This window comes from Sturnus vulgaris, chromosome 9 (assembly GCF_052056855.1).
Source record: "Sturnus vulgaris isolate bStuVul1 chromosome 9, bStuVul1.hap1, whole genome shotgun sequence".
Lineage (NCBI taxonomy): Eukaryota > Metazoa > Chordata > Aves > Passeriformes > Sturnidae > Sturnus > Sturnus vulgaris.
The window spans coordinates 12,273,431-12,297,967 of NC_142251.1; the positions used below are offsets into that span (position 1 = coordinate 12,273,431).

The 24,537-nt window shown below is 39.5% G+C and overlaps 2 protein-coding genes and 1 long non-coding RNA gene across 27 annotated transcripts in view; 1 reads left to right on the forward strand and 2 right to left on the reverse strand.

Annotated features, from left to right (window-relative positions):
- The first annotated feature begins 972 nt into the window (after positions 1–972).
- Positions 973–23,957, forward strand: NEXN (nexilin F-actin binding protein). Of its 23 annotated transcripts, none has more exons than XM_088169835.1 (14): positions 973–1,049; positions 8,346–8,423; positions 9,512–9,703; positions 9,845–9,926; positions 10,013–10,161; positions 11,500–11,541; positions 12,671–12,865; positions 12,945–13,118; positions 15,403–15,588; positions 19,543–19,743; positions 21,074–21,295; positions 22,284–22,469; positions 23,017–23,374; positions 23,480–23,957. In XM_088169835.1, the coding sequence occupies exons 2-14, from the start codon at positions 8,397–8,399 to the stop codon at positions 23,491–23,493; spliced, it is 2,028 nt and encodes a 675-aa protein (XP_088025961.1). In that variant the 5' UTR covers positions 973–1,049; positions 8,346–8,396; the 3' UTR covers positions 23,494–23,957. The 23 variants fall into 23 exon arrangements, with proteins under 23 accessions (XP_088025961.1, XP_088025965.1, XP_088025959.1 ...); XM_088169833.1 differs by having other exon boundaries at positions 978–1,049; positions 8,342–8,423; XM_088169826.1 differs by lacking the exon at positions 973–1,049 and adding an exon at positions 1,516–1,635.
- Positions 7,452–9,560, reverse strand: LOC148222810 (uncharacterized). Its single transcript, XR_015805379.1, has 3 exons — positions 9,422–9,560; positions 8,778–8,886; positions 7,452–7,592 (listed from the first exon to the last, which is right to left on the reverse strand). It is a non-coding gene; the product is annotated as an uncharacterized LOC148222810 (long non-coding RNA).
- FUBP1 (far upstream element binding protein 1) overlaps positions 13,946–24,537 on the reverse strand; it is a 33,712-nt gene continuing 23,120 nt past the window's right edge. For 2 of the 3 annotated variants that reach the window (XM_014872168.2, XM_088169850.1), the window contains one exon: positions 13,946–14,888. In XM_014872168.2, coding sequence (XP_014727654.1) covers positions 14,871–14,888 — 18 coding nt within the window. In that variant the 3' untranslated portion in view covers positions 13,946–14,870. The remainder of the gene's footprint in view (positions 14,889–24,537) is intronic. The other variant, XR_015805373.1, reaches the window with a different exon arrangement.

Consider the following 24,537-nt stretch of genomic DNA (forward strand, 5'->3'; position numbering starts at 1 on the left):
ATCTGAAACTTGCATTTGCACAGTTCTTGAAATCTAATGCGAAATTATTTAATATGGGAGGAATTTTGATACCAGTTAGTCATCCTGAAATTGGAGTTTGGTGCCTAAAATCAACAAAGAACAGCTATTACAAAATTTACTATATAAATGAAAAAAATAGTGAATGGGATCAGCTTTTGGGATGTCCGGGTTCATTGCATACAGCTCTATGGCAAGCTGTTGTCTCTCTACTGGGTTTTAGGAGATTAATTTTTTCAGGCTTATTTCCAAGCCAAACTGCTGTTCTAAGCTCCAGTTGTGGATCAAGACCTCCTTTATGAAGTAATATAAATAATGAAATAGAGGACATAAAGAGTCTAACCCCTAGTGCTGTAGAAGGGCCACGTCTCCGTGCTTTGATCTACCCACATTTGTTTTATGTGTTATATGTGTTCATCTGCTGAAAGCGGGTGGGTCGCTGGCAGTCGGAAGCCCCGACGCCACTCCTGTGCTTCAGTACGGCTGCCCCGAGGGTGGCACTGGGGCAAAGTGCCTGCTCTGCCCTTCACAAGGCAAACAAACGCCTTTTGTGTTTTAGCTTTGATAGCCGTCGGTCACATCTGCACAGCCTAAGGTCGCGTGGTTATTGTCCTAGTGGTGATAACCCAGCTGAAAGTTAGGCTCCAGTCACAATACAAGACACAATACAAGAGAGATAGGAAGAACATATTTCTGCACTGGAAACCTTGCAACTGAACATGTAGGGAAAAAGTCATCTTTAAGCAGGAAGAGGAGTGTATTCAGATGTAATAAAATCACGTTTCTGCCTCTGCTTTGTAAAGTTCCCAGCGACAGGCGCTGCTTTGAGCCACCGCGCTCTGCCTCTCGCAGTCTGGCACTAGGGAGATTGCTCCCCGCTCCATCAGCGAACTGTCACATTACTATTATTAGTTGATCGCTCTCCATGTGCCATTAACCGGCCCGGTTCCCGACCGCCGTAGGTATAAAACCCTGCGGGCCGGCAGAGCCAGCGCAGCGGAGCGCTCCCTGCCTGCGGGGCCGGGGCTGCGGTGAGTGAGGCTGGTGTGGGGCTGCCGAGCCGGCGCAGCCCCGGCGGTACCGGGCCGGGGAGCTCCGGGCCGGGCAAAGCCGCGGTGCTCGGGACCAGCGCGGGCAAGGCGAAGGCAGAGGCTGCGGGCAGTGAGTCCCGGTGTGTCCCGGTGCGTCCCGGTGTGTCCCGGTGCGCTCCGCCGCCCCCCGCCCGCTGCCCTGCGGCACGGCCGGCGGGGCCAGGGACGCGCAGCAGAGCGGCGGCCTCGCCGCCCCGGTTATTTATAGCTCGGTGCTGCTTCCAGCCCAAAATTAGCCTGTTGGCCGGGCTGCTGCCGGCGGGGAGGGGGGCTGGCTGGCTGCGCCCCCCTCTCGGCCAACGAGGGGCCGGGCACGGCGCGCCGAGCCGCAGGGCCGTGTTCGAGCCGGGCCGGGCCGGGCCAGCTGCCGCGGCGCGGGGCTCGCCTGGAATGCGGGCGCCGGGCGCGCGTCGCGACTTTTATGGAAAGTTGCAGCGGCGGAGCGGCGGCCGCAGCCAAGGGGCGCTCGGCAGCGCAGCCCGCCCGCCGGCGGAGCGCCCCGAGCCGCAGCGCGGGCAGCGCACAGGTAAGAGCAGCTCCGCCGCCGCGGGGCACAGCGCAGCTCGGCCCCCCCCGCCCGCTCCCCTCCCCGCAGCCGGCCCCGCTGCCCCGGCGTGCGGCGGGGCTGGGGCTGCCTGCCCGGCCGGACCCGCGGCGGGAGCGCCGTCTCCTCTCGCAGCCGAGAGCCGCCCCGCTCCGCTCCGCCGGCGGCCGGGCCGAGCACAGCCCGCAGGGCTGCGGGGCAGTCGCGCCTTCGCACCGCGGCCGCGGCGGGGGGGCCCGGACCGGGGGCGGTGCAGCCGCAGCCCTGCGGGAGCGGGACTGGCAGCGCCCAGCGGGGCCAGCGGGGCGCGGGGTCCCGCGGGGTCCCGCGGGGTCTCTCGGGGTCTCTCGAGGTCTCTCGGGGTCCCTCGGGGCCGCAGCGGTTTAACCGAAGTCGCTGCCGTGCGCGGGGCTCGGCCCGCCCGGCCCCGCTGAGGCGGCCCGGGGGACGCGGAGCCCGGGAGGGCCGTCGCGCCCTGCCGTGAGAGATCCGCGGTGAGTGATGTGAGATTTATAAAAGTTAGGTGAAAATCCCGTAAATCCCCGATTTTCAGAAGCCGCGTGTCTCTATACGCGGAGGAGGTCGGTTTTGTTGGTGTGGTCCTCAGCAGCGAGGGCATACTGAATGCGTCCATTGGTTCTGCTTCTCTCTGAAGTGATGGCTGTAAAACAGTGGCTTGGAAGAAGATATTTGGCTTCTGTGACAGCTTGCAAATATGCTATTATCATGTTTGTTTTAGGTAAATAAGGGCTTCTTTTAAGCCAACAAATATCGAAAAAAGCATGTTTAATGAAGCATGTTAGAATTTCAAAAATTAATCAGCAAATAGCTGTATGATAGAAAATACAGCACTCTTAACCTTACATCTCAGGTCTTAAGAGACATTAGATCTCCTATAAAATTGTCCAATGAAATGATGAATTGCAATTGGTCTTAGAGAAGGGCCAAGTGTATCAATTAAGGAGCATGCAGAAGTATGAGAATATGACTGGTATATGTAGAAAGCACAGTCTGGTGAAATATAAGAGCTGGGTAGATGGTTTAAGACATCAGTAAGGAATACTTTCTCTGACTGCATTTGGCATGTATTGGATGAGTAGTTTTCTCAGTGAAAGAAGTCAGGCAAGCATTTATATGGTTATCCAACTTTGAAAGTCCTCTAAGGAAGACCAGTGCCATGCTCAAGGTGGCTGCAGGGAGGCAGTGGGGAAAGCTCATGGCATTGGGAGAGCAGTGCAGGGGGCAGTGGAAGTGACCCTTGCTGTGCACCAAAGGCAGCTGTAGCTGCTCAGGTCGAGGTGGTACACATGATGCAGCTTTTACAGGCACCCCCAGCGGGGTAGAGTTGCTCAGGGGGAAGCAGCAGCGTGTCTCTAGGAAGCCCTGGAGACCTCTCCTTTGTGGCAGAGGCAGAGCTCAAGCCACGACCACACTGGGTAACGACCCCTACTTCAGTCTGAGCTGGCCAAGAGCATTCCTGAGAAGAGGCAGAAAGGATGTCCTGTCAATGGGGAAGATACAAATTGCAGTAACACTTCATGGCCAGTATTTGCATTACCTTGATCTCTGAAGTCCTGTCAGCGATGTCAACACAGCACATGGTTCATCTTCAGCTGCTGTGACACAGCAGGGAATGGAGGAACTGTGGTGTGGGGCAAAATATCCTGTTTTGTTCCCTTGGAGACCTCAGTTCACAATTTACTGCCACTTCCATTAGGATCAGCAGAAACCATGGAACATAAAATCATGGGCCAGAGGATCCCAGCAGGACATCCCCCTTACCAGAGCAGTCTCTGAACCCCCACTATGTTTGCTCCAGAGCCTGTGTACCCCACAGTAGCAGAAGAGAGTAAGGAATCAGCAGACCTTTTGTACAGAGAAGGGTGATTACATTTTTGTGACAGCTGGGCTGAATGGCACTGTTGCATTAGGAGTGTTTATAGCTGTATAAAACATAGGCATCCTTTATAATACGTATGTTTTTATAAATAACACTATCTGCAAGGAATATTCTACAATAAAATAAGACTCCCAACAAATGCTGAAGTGTAATAAATTCAAAGATTGAGGAAAAGATTGTGTATGAAAAATTGTGTGTCATTTATTCATAAACACTCTGGTATTTAATTACGAACACTTAATGATGGAAATACAAGTGAGTGAAGTAGTTTTGCATCTTGTATTTATACAAAATAGACAGCTGGTATTAATTGTCATAACTCACTGGCTTCAGTGGAGCTGATGGTTGATGCCAGCTCAGGATCTTCCCCTATTGCATGATAATTTTAGTATCTACTTCAGTATCTGTAATTTGGTACAACAACTGCTGGTGTCATTCCAGACCAGTTACAGGGAGGACATAAATTATGACCATTTCCCCTCCTCTGTCCAGTTCTGTTTAATATTTTGTTAAATATTTCAACACTGTGTTTGAACACAGTGCTGGGGACTGTGTTTGCCTCTGCTTGATGCTTTGGCTGCAAGCAGTGAGTTTCCAACTCTCACAGTCAGAAACTGTGAGAACCAAACTCAGTTTGGTTTTCTTATATAATGGAGTCTTCCCTGCAAGTAGATCACAAAGAGGAGACAGATGGTGAACGTAACTTAGTCTGTGCCATGAAGGGCTTATTTATAACTCACCAGTAGGAGAGCAGGGGGCCTCCTGAAAGGAGAAATCACAGAGGAACTGGACCTTTTTTTTAAAGTCCTGACTTCATACTCCTATTGTAAAGAGTGGTGTCCAGTTCAGGGAAATGCTGGTATTTTTTGTGTCTCACGTGAGGATGTTTATCATGCCCCTGAAAAACAATAATTTTTTTAAAGAAAGCGAATTATATTATTTATGGGAATGTTCTTTATTTTTTTATCTAGTTAAAGCTGCACAATTTTTTTTGATCAATTGAGGACTCTGACCTGCTTTCAGAAATGGAAATTAATTAAATTTAAGGAGATGGATTTTGTGACTTGTGAGCTATCAAACTTTCTGTGTCCCCTTAATGGTTTCCTTTTTTGACTTTTTTTTGCCCAAAGTAAAATTTTAGGGAGGCTGCACGAAAAGCAGAAAAAGTGCTATGATAATAACAGATCAAGGCATATTTGAGGTGATTGCTTGTCTATTTACAGTAAATGAATAAGATGTTTTAAAGCAGTAATTTATTTTGTTACAGAACATTTCTAATCTGTTGCCTGGTTTCCTATGCATTATTGGTTTTGTATTAAATTTTCACTTGAACTTAGAAATCCCTCTCTGCATTACAGCCAGTCAGGTTAAATGGCATTTTCTCTTTCTTCCAGTCCCAGAGGTAGGATCATCAGTCACTGAATGCAGGTAAATATTTTTTTGAGGAGTGGACCTTTCAAAGGGAAAGTCTGGTACTTTCAGTATAAAACTCATAACACCAGACTAACTTTATCAAAGATATGTAATTTAATTGTAGAAAAGATAAAATGTGGAGAGAAAAAAAATTACACTATTTTCAGGTGAATGCTGGGGTGATGAGACTAGGTCGGCAAAGGGTAACAAGCTGAACTTGTTTTTTGATCATGGTTATGTTCAAAATTATAATCTGGGATTTTTTTCAAGTGGGAAATTTCAATGAGGAGCTGTTACAGCTTCTGCTGAGGTACGTTGATTTTGGGAAATAAAAGATGAGACTGAATATTAAGATTGGACAGCTTTGTAGGAGAAATAGTTTCTGAAGTAAGCAACTAAACAGGCAGGCTTGTGTTGCCTAAAAAAATAATAATTGCTTTTATTAGATGAACTCTGAGAAAATACAAAACAAGAGTATGTACATATAAATGCACAACTTAATATAATTAGTTCATCTCAAAAGGGAATTAGTAGGTCAAGGTTTCTTGGGTTGGAAAATCTATTATTGCATACTTCTGCAAAGTTGTTGGCAGATGAGGAAGGCACTGTTCTTCCATGATGTGTGTAGGTGTCAGGACTTCTGATGTAACCACTCGGGTTTTCTCAGCCCCAATTCATTGACTGTGACCCTCTCCTGATGGTGAGGCAGATACAAAGGAGCTTCAGTCTGCAGTGGTTGTTCCTGAAGCTGTGGTCATTGCCTCACAGACCCAACCCAAAACTCCAGGAGTGCTTCTTTTTTTCTTAAATATTTTGATTGTCTTTATTGGAAATTACTCATCTGCCTAAGAGGTGCCCTAGGCAGGGTCCAGCTGCTGGTCCTGCTCAAGGTTTAATGACCATGGGGAGGGATGGAAGTGCAAACATGGTGGTATCATGTTTAGCAATGTGCTGGTGCTTTATATTAATCTCTTTTAGCATCAGAGGTGGAGGTAGGATGACTTGCAGAGGCAAAATGCCTTAAAGCCAGCTGGCTAACCTTCAAACATATTAGAGTTAGTGATGCCAATGAACTGGAAAGTAGCCTAAAGTAATAGCAGATATGGCAGTATTCCAAATGGCAGAAACGTATTTGCCATCTTGAAGTCCCACAACCTGTTGGAAGTTCAGACAGCAGGAATTTGCAAAGAAAATTTCTTCCAACATTCACACTTCTAAGGAAATTTCAGATTGTTATCCCACTGTCAAGAAGTTGGAGCTATCACAAAGATTCGAGACAGTCTTGACTCACAAACATCATCTTCTTACAATTAATTGCACATAATAAACCAGACTTTGGGATAGTCAGTTTTCAAATGACTTCAAGATGAAGCTCTATCCACAGAATACACTGCTGTGATCAAGATTAGTGGTAACCTTACCTTGAGGTGTTGAGGTGAAACAGAATTTCTTGACAGATTATATTTGAGTCTTCTCTGCTCCAGCCCCATGTCAAGGGTAAAAGGTCTCTGTGTCCCAGGTTATTTCTGTGCAAGGATTGCACCAGTTCATGACATTCCTTTGTTTTCTGATGGGTTCCTGCAGTAAACCTGTGAGTCAGCTGCTGTATGTTAACAGCTCCAAGTGGGGAAGGAGCCATTAACAGAGCAGAGTAGCAAAAGAACAGAGAATGTTCTCTAAGACCTGCTTATAGAAATAAGGAAGTTAAAAGATTAGAAGTAGTTTTAAGGTTATACTGATCACAGTGGAGAATTTACTTACATGCATAGAAGCCAGCTAAAGCTTACAGAGATATGCAAATCCTGCAGTGTACAAATGGATGGTAAAGCTGTAGGGACTCTCAGGCTACAGAATGCTGATACAATTATCTGCCTTCCTAGACTCCACACAATTTTAACATGATATTGCTGCCCTGAAACAATCTCAATAGGAACTGCCACTTAGTGATTTTATGTTCATGTGTTCACAGGTGAGAAACTGAAATGCCTTGGATTCCTATCAGTCTACAAATGAAGGAGTGGGGTGGGAGTGGTGTGACTTCTTGTACTGACTTATTGAAAGGGAACACCAAAATGCTCTCCAGAACATCTCTATTGAAGCCAAATTTGAAGAGTTTAGAGTTTGTAAATCAGGGCAAACGTTGTTAGCTAAATGCTCGTTTCATCTGTTGTGACTGCTTTCATTGGGAAAAACATCTCAACATCTCTAAGAATCCCATTCCATTTGTGTAGCTACAGCAGTGCTGGTGAGCATTGGTGATGTTGGTGTAATTTTGAAGAGTTTACATGAAAACAACTCTTAATTATTTTTAAAACGACATCAATATTTCTGTGTTTATAACCTGTTTGCAATTAACAGTTAGAGAATTTGAAAAATAAGAGCTTACTTTCCATATAATGAAAATCTCTGACTTCAGCTCCTCTAAACTGCAAGAAGTCCCTTCCAGTGGTAAGCTGCTTTTCCAGCATTTTTGCTTAAAATCTTTGAGCCCCTTTTTAGCACCATGTTTGGCACACTGAGTTTTTCGACTTTCCTGGGACTCAGAGGGTCAGAACAATATAGACAGCAGTAGCACTGGAGTCACATCAGGATTTCCTTCCTCCCACAAGCTCTGATAGATCTGAAGCTTAAAAGAAAAGAAAAAAATAAGAGAAAGTGCCTTTCTATTAGTTCTCTAGTAAATACAGTGTACTTTAAAATTTCTAACAATTTTCTTCTAAAAAATGCCATGCAATTTCTAGAACACAACTAAATTATATAACTGCTTTATCTGCATGTGGCTTTCCTCTCTCATTTCATAGGTTTTGGCACTATTCTTCCCGGGAGACAGCCCCCAGGAGAAGGGACAGCATTACTTTGTACTCGTGTGTCGGGTGAAGGGCCGGAGATGCAGCCACACCTGTGCACGCAGGGGCTCCCCCAGCCCTTGTGTCCTCCCGCAGCCGCACGAAGGCACAGCAGCGGCTCGGGGAGGCCGGGGGCAGCTGGCCCGAGCTCCGGCAAAGCTCCGGCAAAGCTCCGGCAGCCGCAGCCCCGCTCACAGCCCGGAGCTGCGGCGCTTTCCCTGCGCTGCCACGAGCGCCGGCAGCAGCAGTTTGGCAACAGAGTTTGGCTCCAAGTTGTTTGTTCTTATAAATGGAAATTAGAACCCGGTATTTAGGGCTGTATAGAGGAGTTATGAGCATGAATAGTGAATCATAAGCTTGTTCTTTTAATTACTGTGGCACACTTAGAACCTATTCATGTCTTCAAAAGCCCCAGAGGACCAAGTGAAATTGTGATACATCAATTTCAGCCTATGCAAACTTATTTACAGGAAGACGGTTAAAGCATCATTTAAAAGGAAAAGAATGTAACTACAACTGTTTCTTTCAGGTAGAAACTGAAAGCCACCTTAAACATACCAGGTGCAGAGCACAATACAGTAACCATGAATGACATTGCACAGAAAACTGAGGTATGTACCAATTTTAAAGTAATCAAGGCAATGTAATAATTTATAACTGATGCTTGCAAAAGTAGCAATTACAAATAATTGTAATTAATAATAACAAATAATAGTAAAGGACAATTATATTGAAAGTCAGCTGGTATTATTTTTAGACAATGAAAGCAGACTTAAGTAGCTTAAGATTTGATGGAATCTGTGAATTATGTTTTTATTAAAAAAACATGGAGGAGGGCAAAATAAATGCAATGAAATATGAAGAAGGTTTAAATGTTAGTGGCAAAATTCTGGGCAATATTTACATCTGATTCTAAAATGTAAATCTAATAGGCTACTTCAAGTATTTCTTCTACGTAGACTTACTGAGTAGCAGGAACAAAAACTTCTGATGTAGGTGGAAAAATATGAAACACAGCATGTTTTTAGTCAGTTTTCTTGTATGACTTCGTTGAGAACATTTCTGTTGTCATCACTGTAAAAGGAGAAAACTTCACAGTAATTCTGAATGTGGGAACCTTTGGTGTTTGGACACTCACAGAGCAATCACTGGCAAAGAAGTGTCCATTTGCTGTATCAGTATCAGAGCCCTGATAGTCCAGGGATCTTTGCACTTCGTAACATAAAATCACTGGGCTCCTCGTTTTCTCTAGGTATTAAAAAGTAAGCATATAATGTATTGGAAATTTTAAATTAAGAAATACTACTGTTTATTTTAAAACTATAGATGGCTGTTGAAGTGTTGCAGAAAAAACCCCATACCTATTGTATTATGCATCTATGTCTTTGTATCTCTTTTAAATATTAGGGGCAGAGCATGCCTTTGGTGACTGCTTAAGACTGAAAGCAACAATATAAGCCTGTATCTAATTTAATAGTTTAATATAATGCTGAATGTTGTTTTGGATATTTCAGTATTTATGACTATTTATGAACAATGATGCTTAACTGATGATGGCTCGTGGCACAAAGTTCATGATCTCAGTTGCACTTCTGTTTTATGTTCTTACATTCTTTCTAATCGAATCTATCAGAATATTTCTGTCTATCTGTTTCAACTTTCTTTTTCTTATCTTCATTTCTTCTATATCTTCATCAAGATTCTGCTTTCTTCATCTAAACCCGTCCAAAAGTCGTATGTGCCCAAGCTTCACAAGGGTGATGTAAAGGATAAATTTGAAGCTATGCAGAAAGCAAGGGAAGAAAGAAATCAAAGGAGATCTAGAGATGAAAAGCAAAGAAGAAAAGAACAATATGTTAGAGAGAGAGAATGGAACAGGAGAAAGCAGGAGGTTATTTTCTTTGCTAATATTTCATGTTATATTAATATTTAATATTATATCTGAAAATCTATTCACATTATTTGAAGACAATAATACTGGGTTTTCATTTAAGTTATAAAGACAGTTTACTTTCTGTTTTACATCAACCAGATGAAAGAACTGCTTGGATCTGATGAAGATGATGACACCAAACTATCTAAAATAGAAAAGGGTTATGTTCCAAAGCTCATAGGTAAGAGAGGCCCAACTTTAAAGGCCACAGAATTCACTGGGTAAGTGTTGGATGTAACTGCTGAGCTGTGCATTTCTTGTCCACAGGAACCGTTAAAGGCAAATTTGCAGAAATGGAGAAGCAAAGGCAAGAAGAAGAGAGAAAAAGAATGGAAGAAGAAAGAAAGCGCAGAATTGAACAAGATATGATTGAGAAAAGAAAAATTCAAAGAGAATTGGCAAAAAAGGCACAGGAGGTATGTTCATCTGATCACAGCAGTCAGGATGTAATTGTAAACAGTAAACATGAGAAACATTTTGTATTGTCAGAAGGATCTGATCTTAAGATTTCTGATTTACATGGGAGATACTCAGTGGGGTGGAAGTGAGACATAATGTTCAGGGAGTCTTCATTTCTTTACAGAAACAGTTTTAAGCTCTGAAGCTGAGTTGCAGATGAAACTGGGCAGGCATGAACCTGGTAGGAACCAGGCACAAATTTTGCTGTCATATGCATATGAGTTTACTAAACTAATTTAAAAATGTTTCTTGTATTTTATGAACTCTTACTTTAGACAACCTTTGCCTGTAAGTCAGTGAATAGAGTTCAGTGATACATGAACTATGGCAAGCAAGAAGCAGTAAGAAAATAGCAGTGGCAGGCAAAAATGAGACAAAATGCAGTAGAAATAATAAATCATGATGATCAAGGTCATGTTTTATTACTTTGCCATTTTTGTGAATAATCACTGCATATATATATGTGTGTGTGTGTGTGTGTGTATATATTTATATATATATATATAATATATGAACAGACTCCAACTTCTGTTGATACCAATAAAGCAAATTCTGTCTTTTGTAGAATTTTGTGAAGAGATATCAAACTTAATTCCTTCTGCAAGTTTTCTTCAGTGTAAACATTTAAATGATTGACTAAAAACATATGCAAATTTCTATTTAACCAAATGACAGTGGTATGTAACTTAGGTTTGAATTTGTTGTAAGAAATGAAAAGCAGTGCTATAGGAGAAGTCAGTTTTTGGATAGTCTTTTCTACTAGAACTTCTAACATTGTTAAAACTGTACTTTTAATTGGCATGGCATCGAGCATGTATTCTGCAAGGCAGAAGTACATACATGTAGAATTTTAAGAAGTATGGTAATTTTAGACCATAACACAGGTACACCACAGGAAGCAAGCACAGCATTAGGCTTTTTTCAGGAGCTGAGCGGAAGACAATGTCACTGGAATCAGAAATAATCAATTACTATGCTTTAGATTTTTAATTTTTTTTTTTACCCAATTCTGGAATGTTTAAATGAAGAATGGACATCTCAAGCACTGTTCTTGGCTCAGCACTATGTTGACAATGCTTTAACAGATTTTGTGTGGAATGCTTTATGTCTTGTTGCCTCTTCCTTGACAAGCTGACCCATCTGAGGTATTCCAACAGAGCTTCAGTCATTACCAGATCCATGAATTTATGTGCTACATCCATATCACTGATACAAAAAGAATTTCCAGTTCTATGTTTGCAACTCTAAGGCAAAGAGCCAAATCAATGTAATCATATGAAATTCTCATTTAATAGATTGATGACTTTAACAATACGGGAAGTGAATCAGCAGCTGAGGTAATCAGATTTTTTTAAAGAAATGTTCACCTACATTTTTATTCACTTTGTTTTATTATTGTAATTTGGGTTGGGAAAACTTAGAAGACAGCACACAAATACCTAATTAAAGTTCAGCCAAGGAGCTAACAAATTTTTAATGTATATGGAACTACCTCTGTACTTGAAATCAATATATTAAAGTCTGAAACAGAGCCTGGACTATGAATAGTTTGTGGTTAGTCAAAAACATCTAAAATGTAAATATTCAAAGCCACCAGAATTATTTGATATATATTGGGAATGATTCTTTTAAGTCCTCTGGCTTTGCAAAGAATTATCTTAAAAGCTCTTTGCCTTAAACTTGAAATTAAAGGGGGATTCTGAAAATATATAGATGTTTGAACATCCCAATCAGTTAACTTTTTTATTTTTTTACTAATATACCATATGGGTTTTGATTTTAAGTCTTGCAAATAAATGTTTTATTTGAAAAAGCTGTGTCTAAAGCTTTCTATTGTCTTTCACTAACACAAGAAAATCACACTTCTACTACAGTTTCGGAAAGAAAAAACTAAACCTGCAAATTCATCAGTTTTAACTTATTCGATGGGGGAAAAATATGGGTAAATTATATTTTGGCAAATAAATTGTAAAAATAGAATTGGAGGAGCAACATCCTTCAAAAAAACAATTACTGTACCTGACAAATTACTTATTAGAAATTACAAATGATATATTTCTGTGTTGAGCTGTTGGCTTATTCTAGCCACAGTTTATTATCATTTACATAATAAATGTAAAACTGGAAGTAGAGTGTGGTTACAATTGCTGTGTATTCAAAATTACACCTGTTCTTTCCCAAACCTTGAGTCTTTATGGCAAACAGTTAATGAAAACCTATAACGAAATTAAAGAGTTTGCCAGCCATTATGTTTAAAATATAATTCAGTTCTTGATACTCTTCATGTATTAGAAGAAAATTAGTGACTGCCACAGGCAGGTGGATTTATTCTTGTGGGTAATATTCAATACAAGCAAATCCTTTGGAAGCTTTGGTGCACACAGGTTAAACCAGCAGGTTCATTAAGAAATGAGTCTACCTAGAAGTCAAGTTTCATGAAAATATAATAAATATCTTTTTGGACAGGAAGGGGATGATTCACTGCTAGTTACAGTAGTGCCTGTAAAAAGTACCAGGACACCTGGGAAGATGAAAATAACTTCTGAGAACACAGGAAAGGAGAGAGCAGAACAAAGAAAGACACAGGATGAAGAAATCAAGCTAAAATATGAGGAACAAAACCAATTCCTTAAGGAACCCAAGTGCCTTTCATTTGTCAAGGTAAACCAGTCATTCAAAAATACCTATATAATAGATACTTATTGGGTTAAGATACAACTGTTTCATTTTTCTTACACAGGGTGAAAATGAAAACAGTGAAACTCAAGAGTCTCTGTCTCCCGGTAAGCTGAAAGTCACATTTGAAGAACTGGAAAGACAAAGACAGGAGAATCAAAGGCGGCAAGCAGAGGAAGAAGCAAGGCAGCGTTTGGAAGAGGAAAAACGTGCCTTTGAGGAAGCCAGGCAGCGAATGGTAAGTGCACGTCTTCCTGTCGGTACAGAATCTGCACATTGCTTTTACATTCTTTCCTCTACGGGATTCTTCTTTTTTCTTATTCCTTAACTTTATTTTAGCTGTTAAGACTCTGGAAATAAGTTTTTGAAAGACATTTTTGGCCTTTGTTCTCAGTAACCATATTGGCATAATGCTTTAGATATTCTTTTAGTAAACCCAAGGAATACAGGTGTTTTGATTTTGCCAGATTCTCTGTCTACACTTTGTAGTACCTTAAGCTGTAAGACTTCAAGATGAGTGGCTATCTGTTTTCTTCTGTAGTGCTGCAGATGGTTCAGTGACAAGTTTTTGATGCAAACATTCTGTAGGAACAGAATGCCATTTCTTATCCCCATATTTATTTGTAAATGTGATAGAAATATACATAAATTACAAATCTCCTCTTTTGAACGAATGCAAAAAAAAAAGATCAGTTTTTTTGTATGTACTGACATAAACAACAACATACTATAAATTACTCAATGAAGTCCCCCAAACTGTCAGAAATGCAGCTCACAGATCCTGTTTTCTATTACTTGGAAAACTGCCTCCATCTGTGTTCTTTATCATAAGTCAGAGTTACATTAGATCAGCTATAAACAGACCTCACTATAGTTTGTTCTTTGATCAAACTGAATGAATCACAGGTTACTACAAAGATAACTAGATAATTTAGTTCTGTATTTCCTTATTTTTCCATACTCCAATAGTATTTTTAAAGTTCTGTATTTGAATACTTTTCCCCTGTACAGTCATGATCACTATGACTTTCTTAATTTACATACAAAATTCACATACAAACAAGATTAACAAGAAATGAGATTTTAATCTTGCATAAAAACTTGGAAAATATTATTTATAGGAATTTGCTAGCTTTAACAGAGTATAATTGCATGAACAGTCTTGGAAAAACAGTTCTAGATCATTATTTCAATTATATTTCAAAAACATTCAAGACATTTATATTCTACAGAAACAAACAAAACCACCAACACAGAACATCTAGAAAGCTGAAACACACAAATTCCCAACTGGTCCATATTGAGAGAGTTCTAGGTTTAGGGAGATCTCCAAATTATAGTTTGCTTCTTCACCTCCACCTCTAATAGATCACTGTTGTTTCCCACCAATAACCTTGCCATTATGTCAATAATGCACTTTTTTCTTTTTTGTTTGGGGTTGGGCAAAGGATTCTAGTGAAGGAGAAGAGCAAAGAAACTGAAGGAGAGTGAACTTCATGAAGTCACTTAGGTGTTCTAACTGAAGATTTGTTCACATCTCTCTTCCTTATGCTTATTCATTTATTTATGAAGTAATACGAAAAAATTTACAAATTGTCCACATCAAAAGAAATTTTCTAACATGAAGTTATACCTGCTGACCAGTGGATGTCAAAACTTGAAGTAAACATTTTTCTTAAGAATTCAGCAGTTAATTTCCTTCAATTCTTTTATTTTTTCCCTTACAAATTTCAGACAAAAGAGTTCTCTAATTCCCTTAATGGGCTACCCCACATACCAGTCCCAGGGCTGCTCACAGTATAGAGATCTGGATTATCAGTACTCTGACAGCTCCCAGTCTACTTCCTCCATTAACAGATAAAGTACTCTGGGATGTCCTCTCAAAGGGGTTCTTGATTGCAGTTTGCAAACCACAGGCTTCTCTTAGCAGGTAAGTGTTCACTGGAGAGAAGCTATAGTGAAGAGATCACAGTATCTCAATTCCTTTTCTTCAGTGATGATTAAATGTCTAAAAAGAAAAGAAACAAAAATCTCAGTCTGAAATAATAGCAAAATACTGATTCAGTTTTGCTATAAGACTGCACAGCATTTCTTTAACTGGTGCACTGATGAAAGAGATTTCCATACAAACAAAAAGACTTGATGGTATACACATCTATGAAAACGATGTAAATAAAGAGAATAGAGAATGATTTACAGTAAACAATCCAACAATGAGACCATAAAGTATGTACTTAACTGTCCAGCCTCTTCCTAGTAACACTTTGAATTACACATTCAACGGATTTTTAAAAACTGTAACAGCTATGTGTAGGATGCTGAAAATATCTTTTCTCGCTCTCCTGGCTAAAACAAAGACTAAAATGTTTCTCACAGGAACCTAACTCTTCATGCATTTTTCCCTCAAGGAGAAAACAGTATTTATAAAAGATCAGAAAGGAACAGAGTTTTTATCTACTAGAAAGAACAGTTTTTTCTTTGGGTAAATGCTATTTACGTTTTCCTCTCCCTATTCTCTTAAGATAAATGAAGGTGGTGATGAAGAATCTGAAAATGCTGTTAAAGAACTCCGCCCTGGTAAACTCAGACTCAGTTTTGAGGAAATAGAAAGACAGAGGAGAGAAGAGGAAAAGAGGAAAGCAGAGGAGGATGCACGACGACGCATAGAAGAGGAGAAAAGAGCGTTTGCTGAAGCAAGGAAGAACATGGTATGGTATTTTGATTTAGCATAGAGATTAATTTTTACCTAAATCTCAACCTGGAAGGAAACTCTGGAAAAAATCTTTAAATAGTTAGGATACATGCTTCAACTCTTTCATCAATCAGTTCACCTCACTATTTATTAGAAGGTAATGGGGTAAACTAGTCAAGTTTCATTTACCAAAATTAATCAGAGAACAATCGCTCCTCACAGCCAGCCTAGAGAGGATTTCAGATAATTTAGTCAAAACCAGGTATTATATCCAGTGGGTATTAATGGGCTAGGTGCAACATACTTGGGAAGCACAAGGAGGGTTTGTTGTTTTGGGTTTTTTTGGGAAGAGCAATATCTTTTACAGCTCCAAGTTTATTCCCCTACCTTTACACGGTGTCCACCAATCGTCTCTTACTACAAAAGCACAATTAATAGCATAGTAGAAAAATGCTCACTGCAAATATGAATATTCCAATAATCTGTGGCTCTTTAGGGAGAAAAAATTAACATGTTGAACTCAGATACTTGATGTTTTTAATGCTTGTTCAGAGAAAAACAAAAAATAACTTGTGGTGTTTACCATTAAAACATCTTGTGATACTATCTTGTCTCAACAAATGCAGATTTCTGTCATATGCAACGACTTGTAAAATTTGAGTAGGATTATACTGGAGACAAATTTTCAGGGGCTTAGGACTGACATAAACTACCTGAAAATGCAGAAAGACGCCTGATTTCAGAGGTTAGCAACTATTATTTCTATTAAAAAAAAAAAAAAAGATAGAAAAAGAGCGGCCACAGAGCTTTTAACTGTGGTCTTCATACTTACTCCAACCACTTCAAGACTCTGCAGGCTTTTGGTATAAGCCAGTTACTTATTGGTGGATATCAGGAAACATAGCATTGAATTACACAGATATAAACTAGAACGAAATAGTGTTTGTTCAAAAAGGGAGGGCAGGACCTGCCAGTCTCTAAGTGTGGAATAACTCAGGCATCTGGTAGCATCTTCCTACATCCTCTGTGGCTGAACTGGGAATTACCAACTGTGTGCCCCATAACCTTTTCTTGATCACTCAAAGCAATACTTGGGAGAGAAATGAAAATTTTGTATGAATACTGATACTGCTGGCAGGGCTCCCTCTGCCTGGAAGTTGGGCCAAAGACAAGTCTTGTGCTGAAAAACTACCTAGAAAAGCTACAATTTATATTTTATATTGTACTGAAAAATAGTGTCTGTCTGAATCTCCAAAGAAAGAAAACAGAACCTAATGCAAATTAAAAATAACCTCAAACCAACAGAAGAATACTACTGGAGATTTCTGCCATCACAGTTCTGTGAAAAGGCAGTAGAGAACTGAAGAAAGCACAGAAAGTATGTGCTGCTTCTGTTTTTTCCTGCTTTCTTGAGAAACTTTTTTTGGGCTCAGTGTAGCAAGAACCTAAACTCAAGCATCCAGGCAAGAAAAATGTCACTGACAAACACGGTTTAACCCATCAGATGCAGCACAGAGGCTGTGACTGCTCTACTTGCAGACAGTGGAAGTGGTCTGTAATTAAAAAATTTACTGAAATCTATTTTCAGCATTTATGTACTTAAAAGTTTTCTGTTAAGCAGCATCCTGAATACAAATACTACATTTTCTACTACTTGCAACAGAATAGAACCCTCTTTTTTCCTTATTTCCCATGGCTACAAAATGTAGCAGCAATGAAGACGTCCTAAAATGCTTAAAAATAAAATAGTCCTCTCTTACAAAAGCAGTAAAAATGAGCATTAAACTGCTATTCCGGGAACTTTTTAATGTTCATTCATTTTAATTTAGTTTTGGAAGTATGCACATGCAGAAATGGTAGTATTGTGGCTGGAAAACACAAATGCCACCTCCTTTTGGATCTCCCTATTTCATATTTGCTCGTGCTACTTCCATGCTCCCCAGCGTCAGTGAGATCATATTTACATGGAAGCAGTTGTCTTTCACCCCCATCAATCTTTTTCTAGTACAGACTGCAAAAACACCTGTCTTAGCACAAATAAACAAAAAAAAAAATTTTCCCCGTTTGCCCTCTGAATATTTGTTGACCATGCTGCAAACCATGATTGTTACAGGAATGTTTCTCACTACCATTTCCACTTCGCAGAAAAAAAAAAAAAAGGATGGCCTAATTTCACAAAATATGGCTAAAATATTTATTGAACTAACCACAGGGGTTTTGTACATCACACAACTCAGCTAAATCTTTGTGGTTTTTAACCAGGGAAAAGGTGGCTCATTGTCTTTTCGTAACATAGTAAGTCAGAAATAGAGAAACAGCTGTTAGTGCTTGCTCACATGCACAGCTTTTGAACTCCAGTGGGCAAATCCTGAATTGATGCTTCTTGTGGTCACTTAGGTTCAGTATCTTCTTGAAGTGATGAGCTTATAAACTAATGCATCACAGCAAGAGACTTTCATGTTTCTTTGCTAATTAGTTATGGGCAGCCTCTAAAAACTACAGGGCATCGCTTCCACTACAGGAAAGAGTTCACAGCTTTGGTTTTTGACTTCACTTCTCTGTAACACAATTTCAACAAATATGCTCATATTACACAAAACAAATGAAGAATGGAGGGAATGGTGCTGAAGTCCAGCTCTAAGCTTAGAGGGAATATCTGAGTAAAACCTGTAGTTAATAGCAGAATCTGAGTGGGATTGGGCTAAAAAACTACTGAAAAAGCTGTGGCAAATAAAGAGGATATGGGCAAAGTAGGCCAAAAAGATGGTGTGAACCAAGATAACACCGACACAGAGAAAGGTGTGGGTTACAATGGCAGTAAGCAGCAATAAATAGAAGTAGTACCAAAGGTTCTTACAAGAAATGTCTTTTCTGTCACTTTATAGTCAGAGCATCTTCTCAAATGGCAATGTTGCTCCTTTAATAATTTCTATCATTTGACTGATTACTGCTGTTGTGAATGCCTATAACTTAGGGCACATTGCGCTCTCATGTTTGCCACAAGGCCTCTAAAGCCTGTGATGATCAAACCGTGCCAAAAGCCATATCATCCCCAGTTCAGTACCTGATCAGTGCCTGGCCTCACCTCACCTTTACCTACAGAACACTCCTGTTGAGACAATCTCTGTTCATAAGTTTATATAGTTACATGCACAAACATATATTCATGTCAGTTGAAGCTTACATTAAAATTCCTGCATAACTCACTGTCACTGCTGGCTGCTTTTGTAGCATTCAGCTTCGTATTTTAGTGCTTCACCACATTCAGTCTGGTAAAGTATTAGTTCTTGCACTTCTTGCTTTGGAAGTAATGAAAAGTGCCTTTCCTAGGCCCTACTATCTTACGAATTAGTCTAAAAGACAGGCCAGCTGCTCCTAATGCCAACCAAGCCTAACCCTACTCTGAAGCCAGACAAGGACAGGGAAAGGAGGAAACCCTTGCTGGTGGGTGTATAAACCAATAAACTGGCCACATAACAGCATAAACAATTTCTGCACAAAGAAGAGCTGCTTCTGAATGTTCTGTTCAGTTTCCTTACTGGGAATACTGATACTGCTTTAGAACATGAATAAAATTCAGATTGCTTAAGAAAAAGATTACAGATAAATGTACTTCAGCGTCAAGAGCAATGACATTTAAACACAAACACTTTGTCTGAAGTAATCAAGAATGAATTGCTTCAGGTCCTAAAGGTGCATTTAGAGGGCATCCTCCCCCGCAGAGGGAAAATACTGCATTTTGAAAAAAACACCTAATCTTCATTATAAAAGTTTAGTGCTATAACAAAAGTCAAACAAAATCCCCCAAACCACTCCCTCCCACACCATTAGAGGAATACCCACATTGGCACAGAGCACCTTTCTGTGCTGGGGCTGATGTGACAAAATAGTCACTGATCTTTATGTACCAGAAGTGTCTGAACAATGCTGTGATTTCATCACAGATATAATTAATGCTCTGAATTTCCAGCAGGTGCTGGATGATGAATCACCAGAAATGTTTAAAACCTTTTCTCAAGAATCTCTCATACCTGGTAAACTGGAAATTAATTTTGAGGAGTTGCTGAGACAAAAAATGGAAGAAGAAAAGAGGCGCACAGAAGAAGAGCGAAGGCAAAAGTTGGAAATGGAAAGGCAAGAATTTCAGCAGCTGAGACAAGAAATGGGAGAGGTTTGTACATCAAACTGTATGTTAAGCATGCTCTGAATAAAAATATCACTTCATTACTAAAATCTCGAAGTTTAAGACTGCAAAGAAAAATGCCTTTGAGAGAAATTTTAAGTTAATACATTCAACATTATGTGAAAGAAAAATAGAAAACCGTATTTTTTAAAACATTGTATAGAATGACATTTTTATCACTATCTACCAGGAAAATGTGGTTATCCCTTGCTACCTCAGAAGTACAGTTACAAATCTGTAATGCGGTTTTGCAGTAATTTCTGAAAATTCTGGACTATTATTAAAGTGATTAGATAATATTTATACTGTGAGAACAGAAATAGCTAGTTCCCAAAAGACAATACAAAAACAGAAGTAGGAAAGGGTAAAATTCTTGCTTTTCCTCACAGAAATACTGTGCTACCTAATGTGAAAAATACAGTGGGCTCAACTTTTTTCTAACTGGTGTATCAAGGGTTTGAAGACTGTCACAGTTGATTTTAAAAATCACACAAAAAATCTACTTTACATTCCAATGTAATCCCATTCATCACATCAGGAATGAAATGTTTAAAACATCACATTCATCAACTTCACACTTCAGTTTAGCTGTCGGTGGCAATTCTTTATTATTCCCTTTTGAATGTTAGAGAATGACATTCATTTATTATTGTTTTTGTTGCAAAGCTCGAGCAAGTAGTAAAGGCATTAGCTTATGATGTTCTCAGCTAATCCTGGGGAAGCAGCGAGAGACAAGGACACCCAGCTAAAATGCATGTACACCTTTACCATGTCAGTTTATAAAAGGAGGGAGGAAAAATACCAGTAATTACAGCTTCAGATGTTGTTTGACTACAGGATCCACAACTGCCCTTTCTTTTCCAGCACAACATCCTGAAATGCCATTTACTTTTTACTGAATTTTAAAAATATAAAAAAGAGTGGGTTTTTGTTTGTTTTTTTTAAAACAAATCAGCTGTATTTTAGAGGATTATTTAATATCAAATTGCAAGTAAGTAGAGCTGAATTTTGGACTCTGGATTAGTAAGTTTTTTGTACTGGTCTGTGTCTGGCTTTCCAAATCCATGAAGGGCAGTTAATCCTTGAAAAAATGGCATATTCAAGCAAGGTTATTTTAAAATCTGTATTTACTTGAGATATGATACAAACACATTCATCATGAGAGAGCAAGGAAAAAAAATACAGGAGAAAGGTCTCTACTGATTTCAAGTAAGTAATGTAACTGTAATGTATTGAATTATACCATCTGGGGGGGAGAATGGGTAGTAGAAATAATGAAGGCATTTTCCATCTTATACATTCTGTAATTTCTGAACAGCTGGAAGAAGAGTCTGAAACTTTTGAGTTAAGCAAAGAGTATGAAGAATTGATGAAGCTAAAAAGAAGTGGTTCTATTCAGGCAAAGAATTTAAAAAGCAAGTTTGAAAAAATAGGACAACTGTCTCAAGAAGAAATACAGAAGAAGATTGAAGAAGAGCGAGCAAAGAGAAGAGCAATGGATGAAGAAATAAGAGAAAGGGAAGCTGAAAAATTTCAAGAGGTAAGTTGCATTGTGTTAATTCTGTATGTTAATGATCTACTTAACCAGGAGTGGACAATGCTGCTGCTTTCATCAAATTTTGCTGTTTCCAAAATGATGTTTTCCCTTCTTTCCCATTCCGTCCTTTGGATGCTTAAGGATATCACACCTCAGCATCCCTTACAGAAACAGCACCACTTTATTATCAGTGATTTGGTCAAGCAGAGTTCTGCTTTTCTGCTCAAAGCCCTACAATTCAACATTTTAACCTGAAACCTGCCCATCAGAGGGCTTAAAACATCCTTATCTGAGAATTATCTATTACTCATCTGCTTCTCCACTCAAACAATACCATTTGAAGATCAAGTCTCTGTCACTCCGGGCAGAGCAGAAGAGGGTGCCTACTTATCTATACACTTCAGACCAGAACCTTTGGTTTTTCAGAGGGGAAACCCCAGTAAATGGAAATATCAGTGTAGCCCATTGACAAAGTGGTCTGTAATCCATAAACTCAATGAGAACTTTTGTGACAAAATGTAAAATTTTAACAGTACTAAGCCTGATCTGAGTCTCATTCTGGCTCTTCTCCACAGGAGTCACTTTGGCATCAGCTCAAAGCCTGTCCTACCTGTGAGCTTTTAATGTAATGATTGACACTCGTTGTTTCCATAAGGGCAACCATTTTAGGTGTTGAACCCATGCTAACATCATGCATGGCATAACAACTCCGAAAACTGAGGATATACAACTGCCAAGAAGTGCTCAACTTCTATATGAATAAAACTATAGGAGTACTTTTTTACCTATCATTTTTGAAAGTACATTTGCAAAAATCTTGTCCTATCTCTGGGATGAACTATTACGAGATTTATCCTGAACTGAAACAAGCCTCTGGAAAAAAACCAGGTCTCTATGTGGCCTCTGGGAAAACAAAACTAGTTTTACTATCATATATATGTGTAAGGCAATCATAAGAGTTAAGCCCTGTTTTTAATTATTATTTTCCAAGGATGATGACGTAGATGTGACACCAGCCAAGAAATCCGAGGCTCCATTTACTCACAAAGTAAACATGAAGGCTCGTTTTGAGCAAATGGCAAGAGCCAGAGAAGAAGAGGAGCAGAGGAGGATTGAGGAACAGAAATTACTACGTATGCAGTTTGAACAAAAAGAAATTGATGCAGCATTACAGAAGGTATAAATTGCAAAATAATATTCTCCAGTTGTGTCATTTAACTTAGCTTCTAATTACTACTGTAGGCAACACTACCAGCAAGTACTAAGCATTGCTGCAATAATATGTAATTGCTTTTGGTGTTTGCACATATTCTCCATGGAATTAAAGAATGGTTTGGGTTGAAGGGACGTTAAAGATCATCTAGTTCTGACTCCCCCGATTTAGGCAGCGACACCTCCCATTAGATCAGGCTGCTCAAAGCTCCATCCGACCTAGCCTGAACACTACAAGCGTACAAGACACTGCGAAGAGAGGTGATGACATCCCGTGAATAGTCTGAAAATGGAATTGACACTCATGCCTGTATTTTATACCAACATTCCAGCCTCATTAAAATGCACTTTACTGCCTGTGGCATATCCAGATTGGGTGCATTGTTATGTACTGAGGACAGATGTGGAATTTCCCCTTCTGAGAAACACACTAACTTGTAACCAAACATATCACTAACAGTCATAGTGCTATTGACACTTTAAATGTTTTAAATCAACTTATTTTAAAACAGAAAAGGGAAGAGGAAGAAGAAGAAGAGGGAAGCATTATTAATGGTTCTACTTGTGAAGATGAGGATCAAGCTCGATCAGGAGCTCCCTGGTTCAAGAAGCCACTGAAAAACACATCAGTTGTTGATGGCGAGCCAGTAAGATTTACAGTTAAAATTACTGGAGAACCAAAACCTGAAGTTACATGGTGGTTTGAAGGGGAGATGTTGCAGGACTCTGAGGACTATCAATATATTGAAAGAGGAGAAACCTACTGCCTTTACTTGCCAGAAACCTTCCCAGAAGATGAAGGGGAATATATGTGTAAAGCAGTGAACAACAGAGGCTCAGCTGCTAGCACCTGTATTCTCACAATTGAAAGTAAGAGCTAGCATTTTAATTTGCTTAAATCTCAGATAGTCTTCTTGCATCTTTCCTGTTATGAAAATCTAACTTCTCTCTCTTAACCCTTTTTCTGTTTTCTAGCTGATGACTACTAATGCTCTACTTTAGCTGGAATCTTTCTTCCCCTCAACTTTCTTACTGCATCATCTCTTTCTCTGATGGGGCCAACTAAAGAAAGCAAGGATGTGCATTAATTTGTCATTCCTGCATCAGATAAGAATATACCCTTCAAATTGTGAGAATTCCCTACTCAAAAACCAGTATCAAAGGCTAAGAATTAAAATCAATGTATGAAAGATCAACTAAAGGAAAAAGCTGAATTATCATAGTGCTCCAGCATTTGAAGACCAACTCTTATGTAACAGAATAAAGCTGAATACACGATCTGGAAATGTGTGTAGTAGTGTAACTCTATTGGTGTATCTTGCACGAGCACTGAATATTTAAGCTGTTTTACTTTATCCCAGAGGCACTGAACTGGCAAAGGAAATACTTACTGATGATTTTCAAAAACCCAAGTGTACTATTTTTAAAGAATAAAAGATGACGCAACTGCTCACCATTGTTTCAAGGAGGATAACTTCTTTTGTTTAAAAATGGGCTTACATTGCAAATGTTCTGCTCTAATCAACCTATGCAGCTGACAATCTCAAATAAAAGCAACCTCCTTTAGGTTTGTAGTAGTCTTCAAAGTACCAACAATTGTTTGTAAAACTTGTGATTTTTTTCATATTAAATAACAGAAGCAGGTGGTGACATGTACGATTGGCTCATATTTAAAGCTGGTAAAAAACAAGCTTTAAAAATATTTTCATAAAGTGCCTATTTTCTCAATCCTAATGCAGTAAGTTTATTGCCACATCTCTAAACATTGTTTTCTTAAGGCTACTGTACTATTTTTCTCTAAGACCTCCTGACATCAACATTCATTTCACTCTGCTAACATGCATTTGAACCGTTCAGATTACACTTCTGGAGGAGTAACTTTACAAAAAAATGTCACATTTTAAATTACTTGTGTATAGGCCTTGACATAAAGGCAAGGTAAGCCGCAGGAAATTAAACTTACGTGGTCATTTTAAAAAGGAATTTTCCTGTGGCTGAATCTGCTTTCTTTGTACAGTTATCTGCAGCAAGTC

Bases quoted from the DNA above. Each gene is read 5' to 3' on its own strand.
- NEXN (XM_088169826.1), top strand. From the start codon at position 1,531: ATGGAAAGTTGCAGCGGCGGAGCGGCGGCCGCAGCCAAGGGGCGCTCG. The intron at 10,162-11,499 runs GTATGTTCATCT...CTCATTTAATAG, and splicing joins TGGCAAAAAAGGCACAGGAG to ATTGATGACTTTAACAATAC. The intron at 13,119-15,402 runs GTAAGTGCACGT...TATTCTCTTAAG, and splicing joins AGGAAGCCAGGCAGCGAATG to ATAAATGAAGGTGGTGATGA.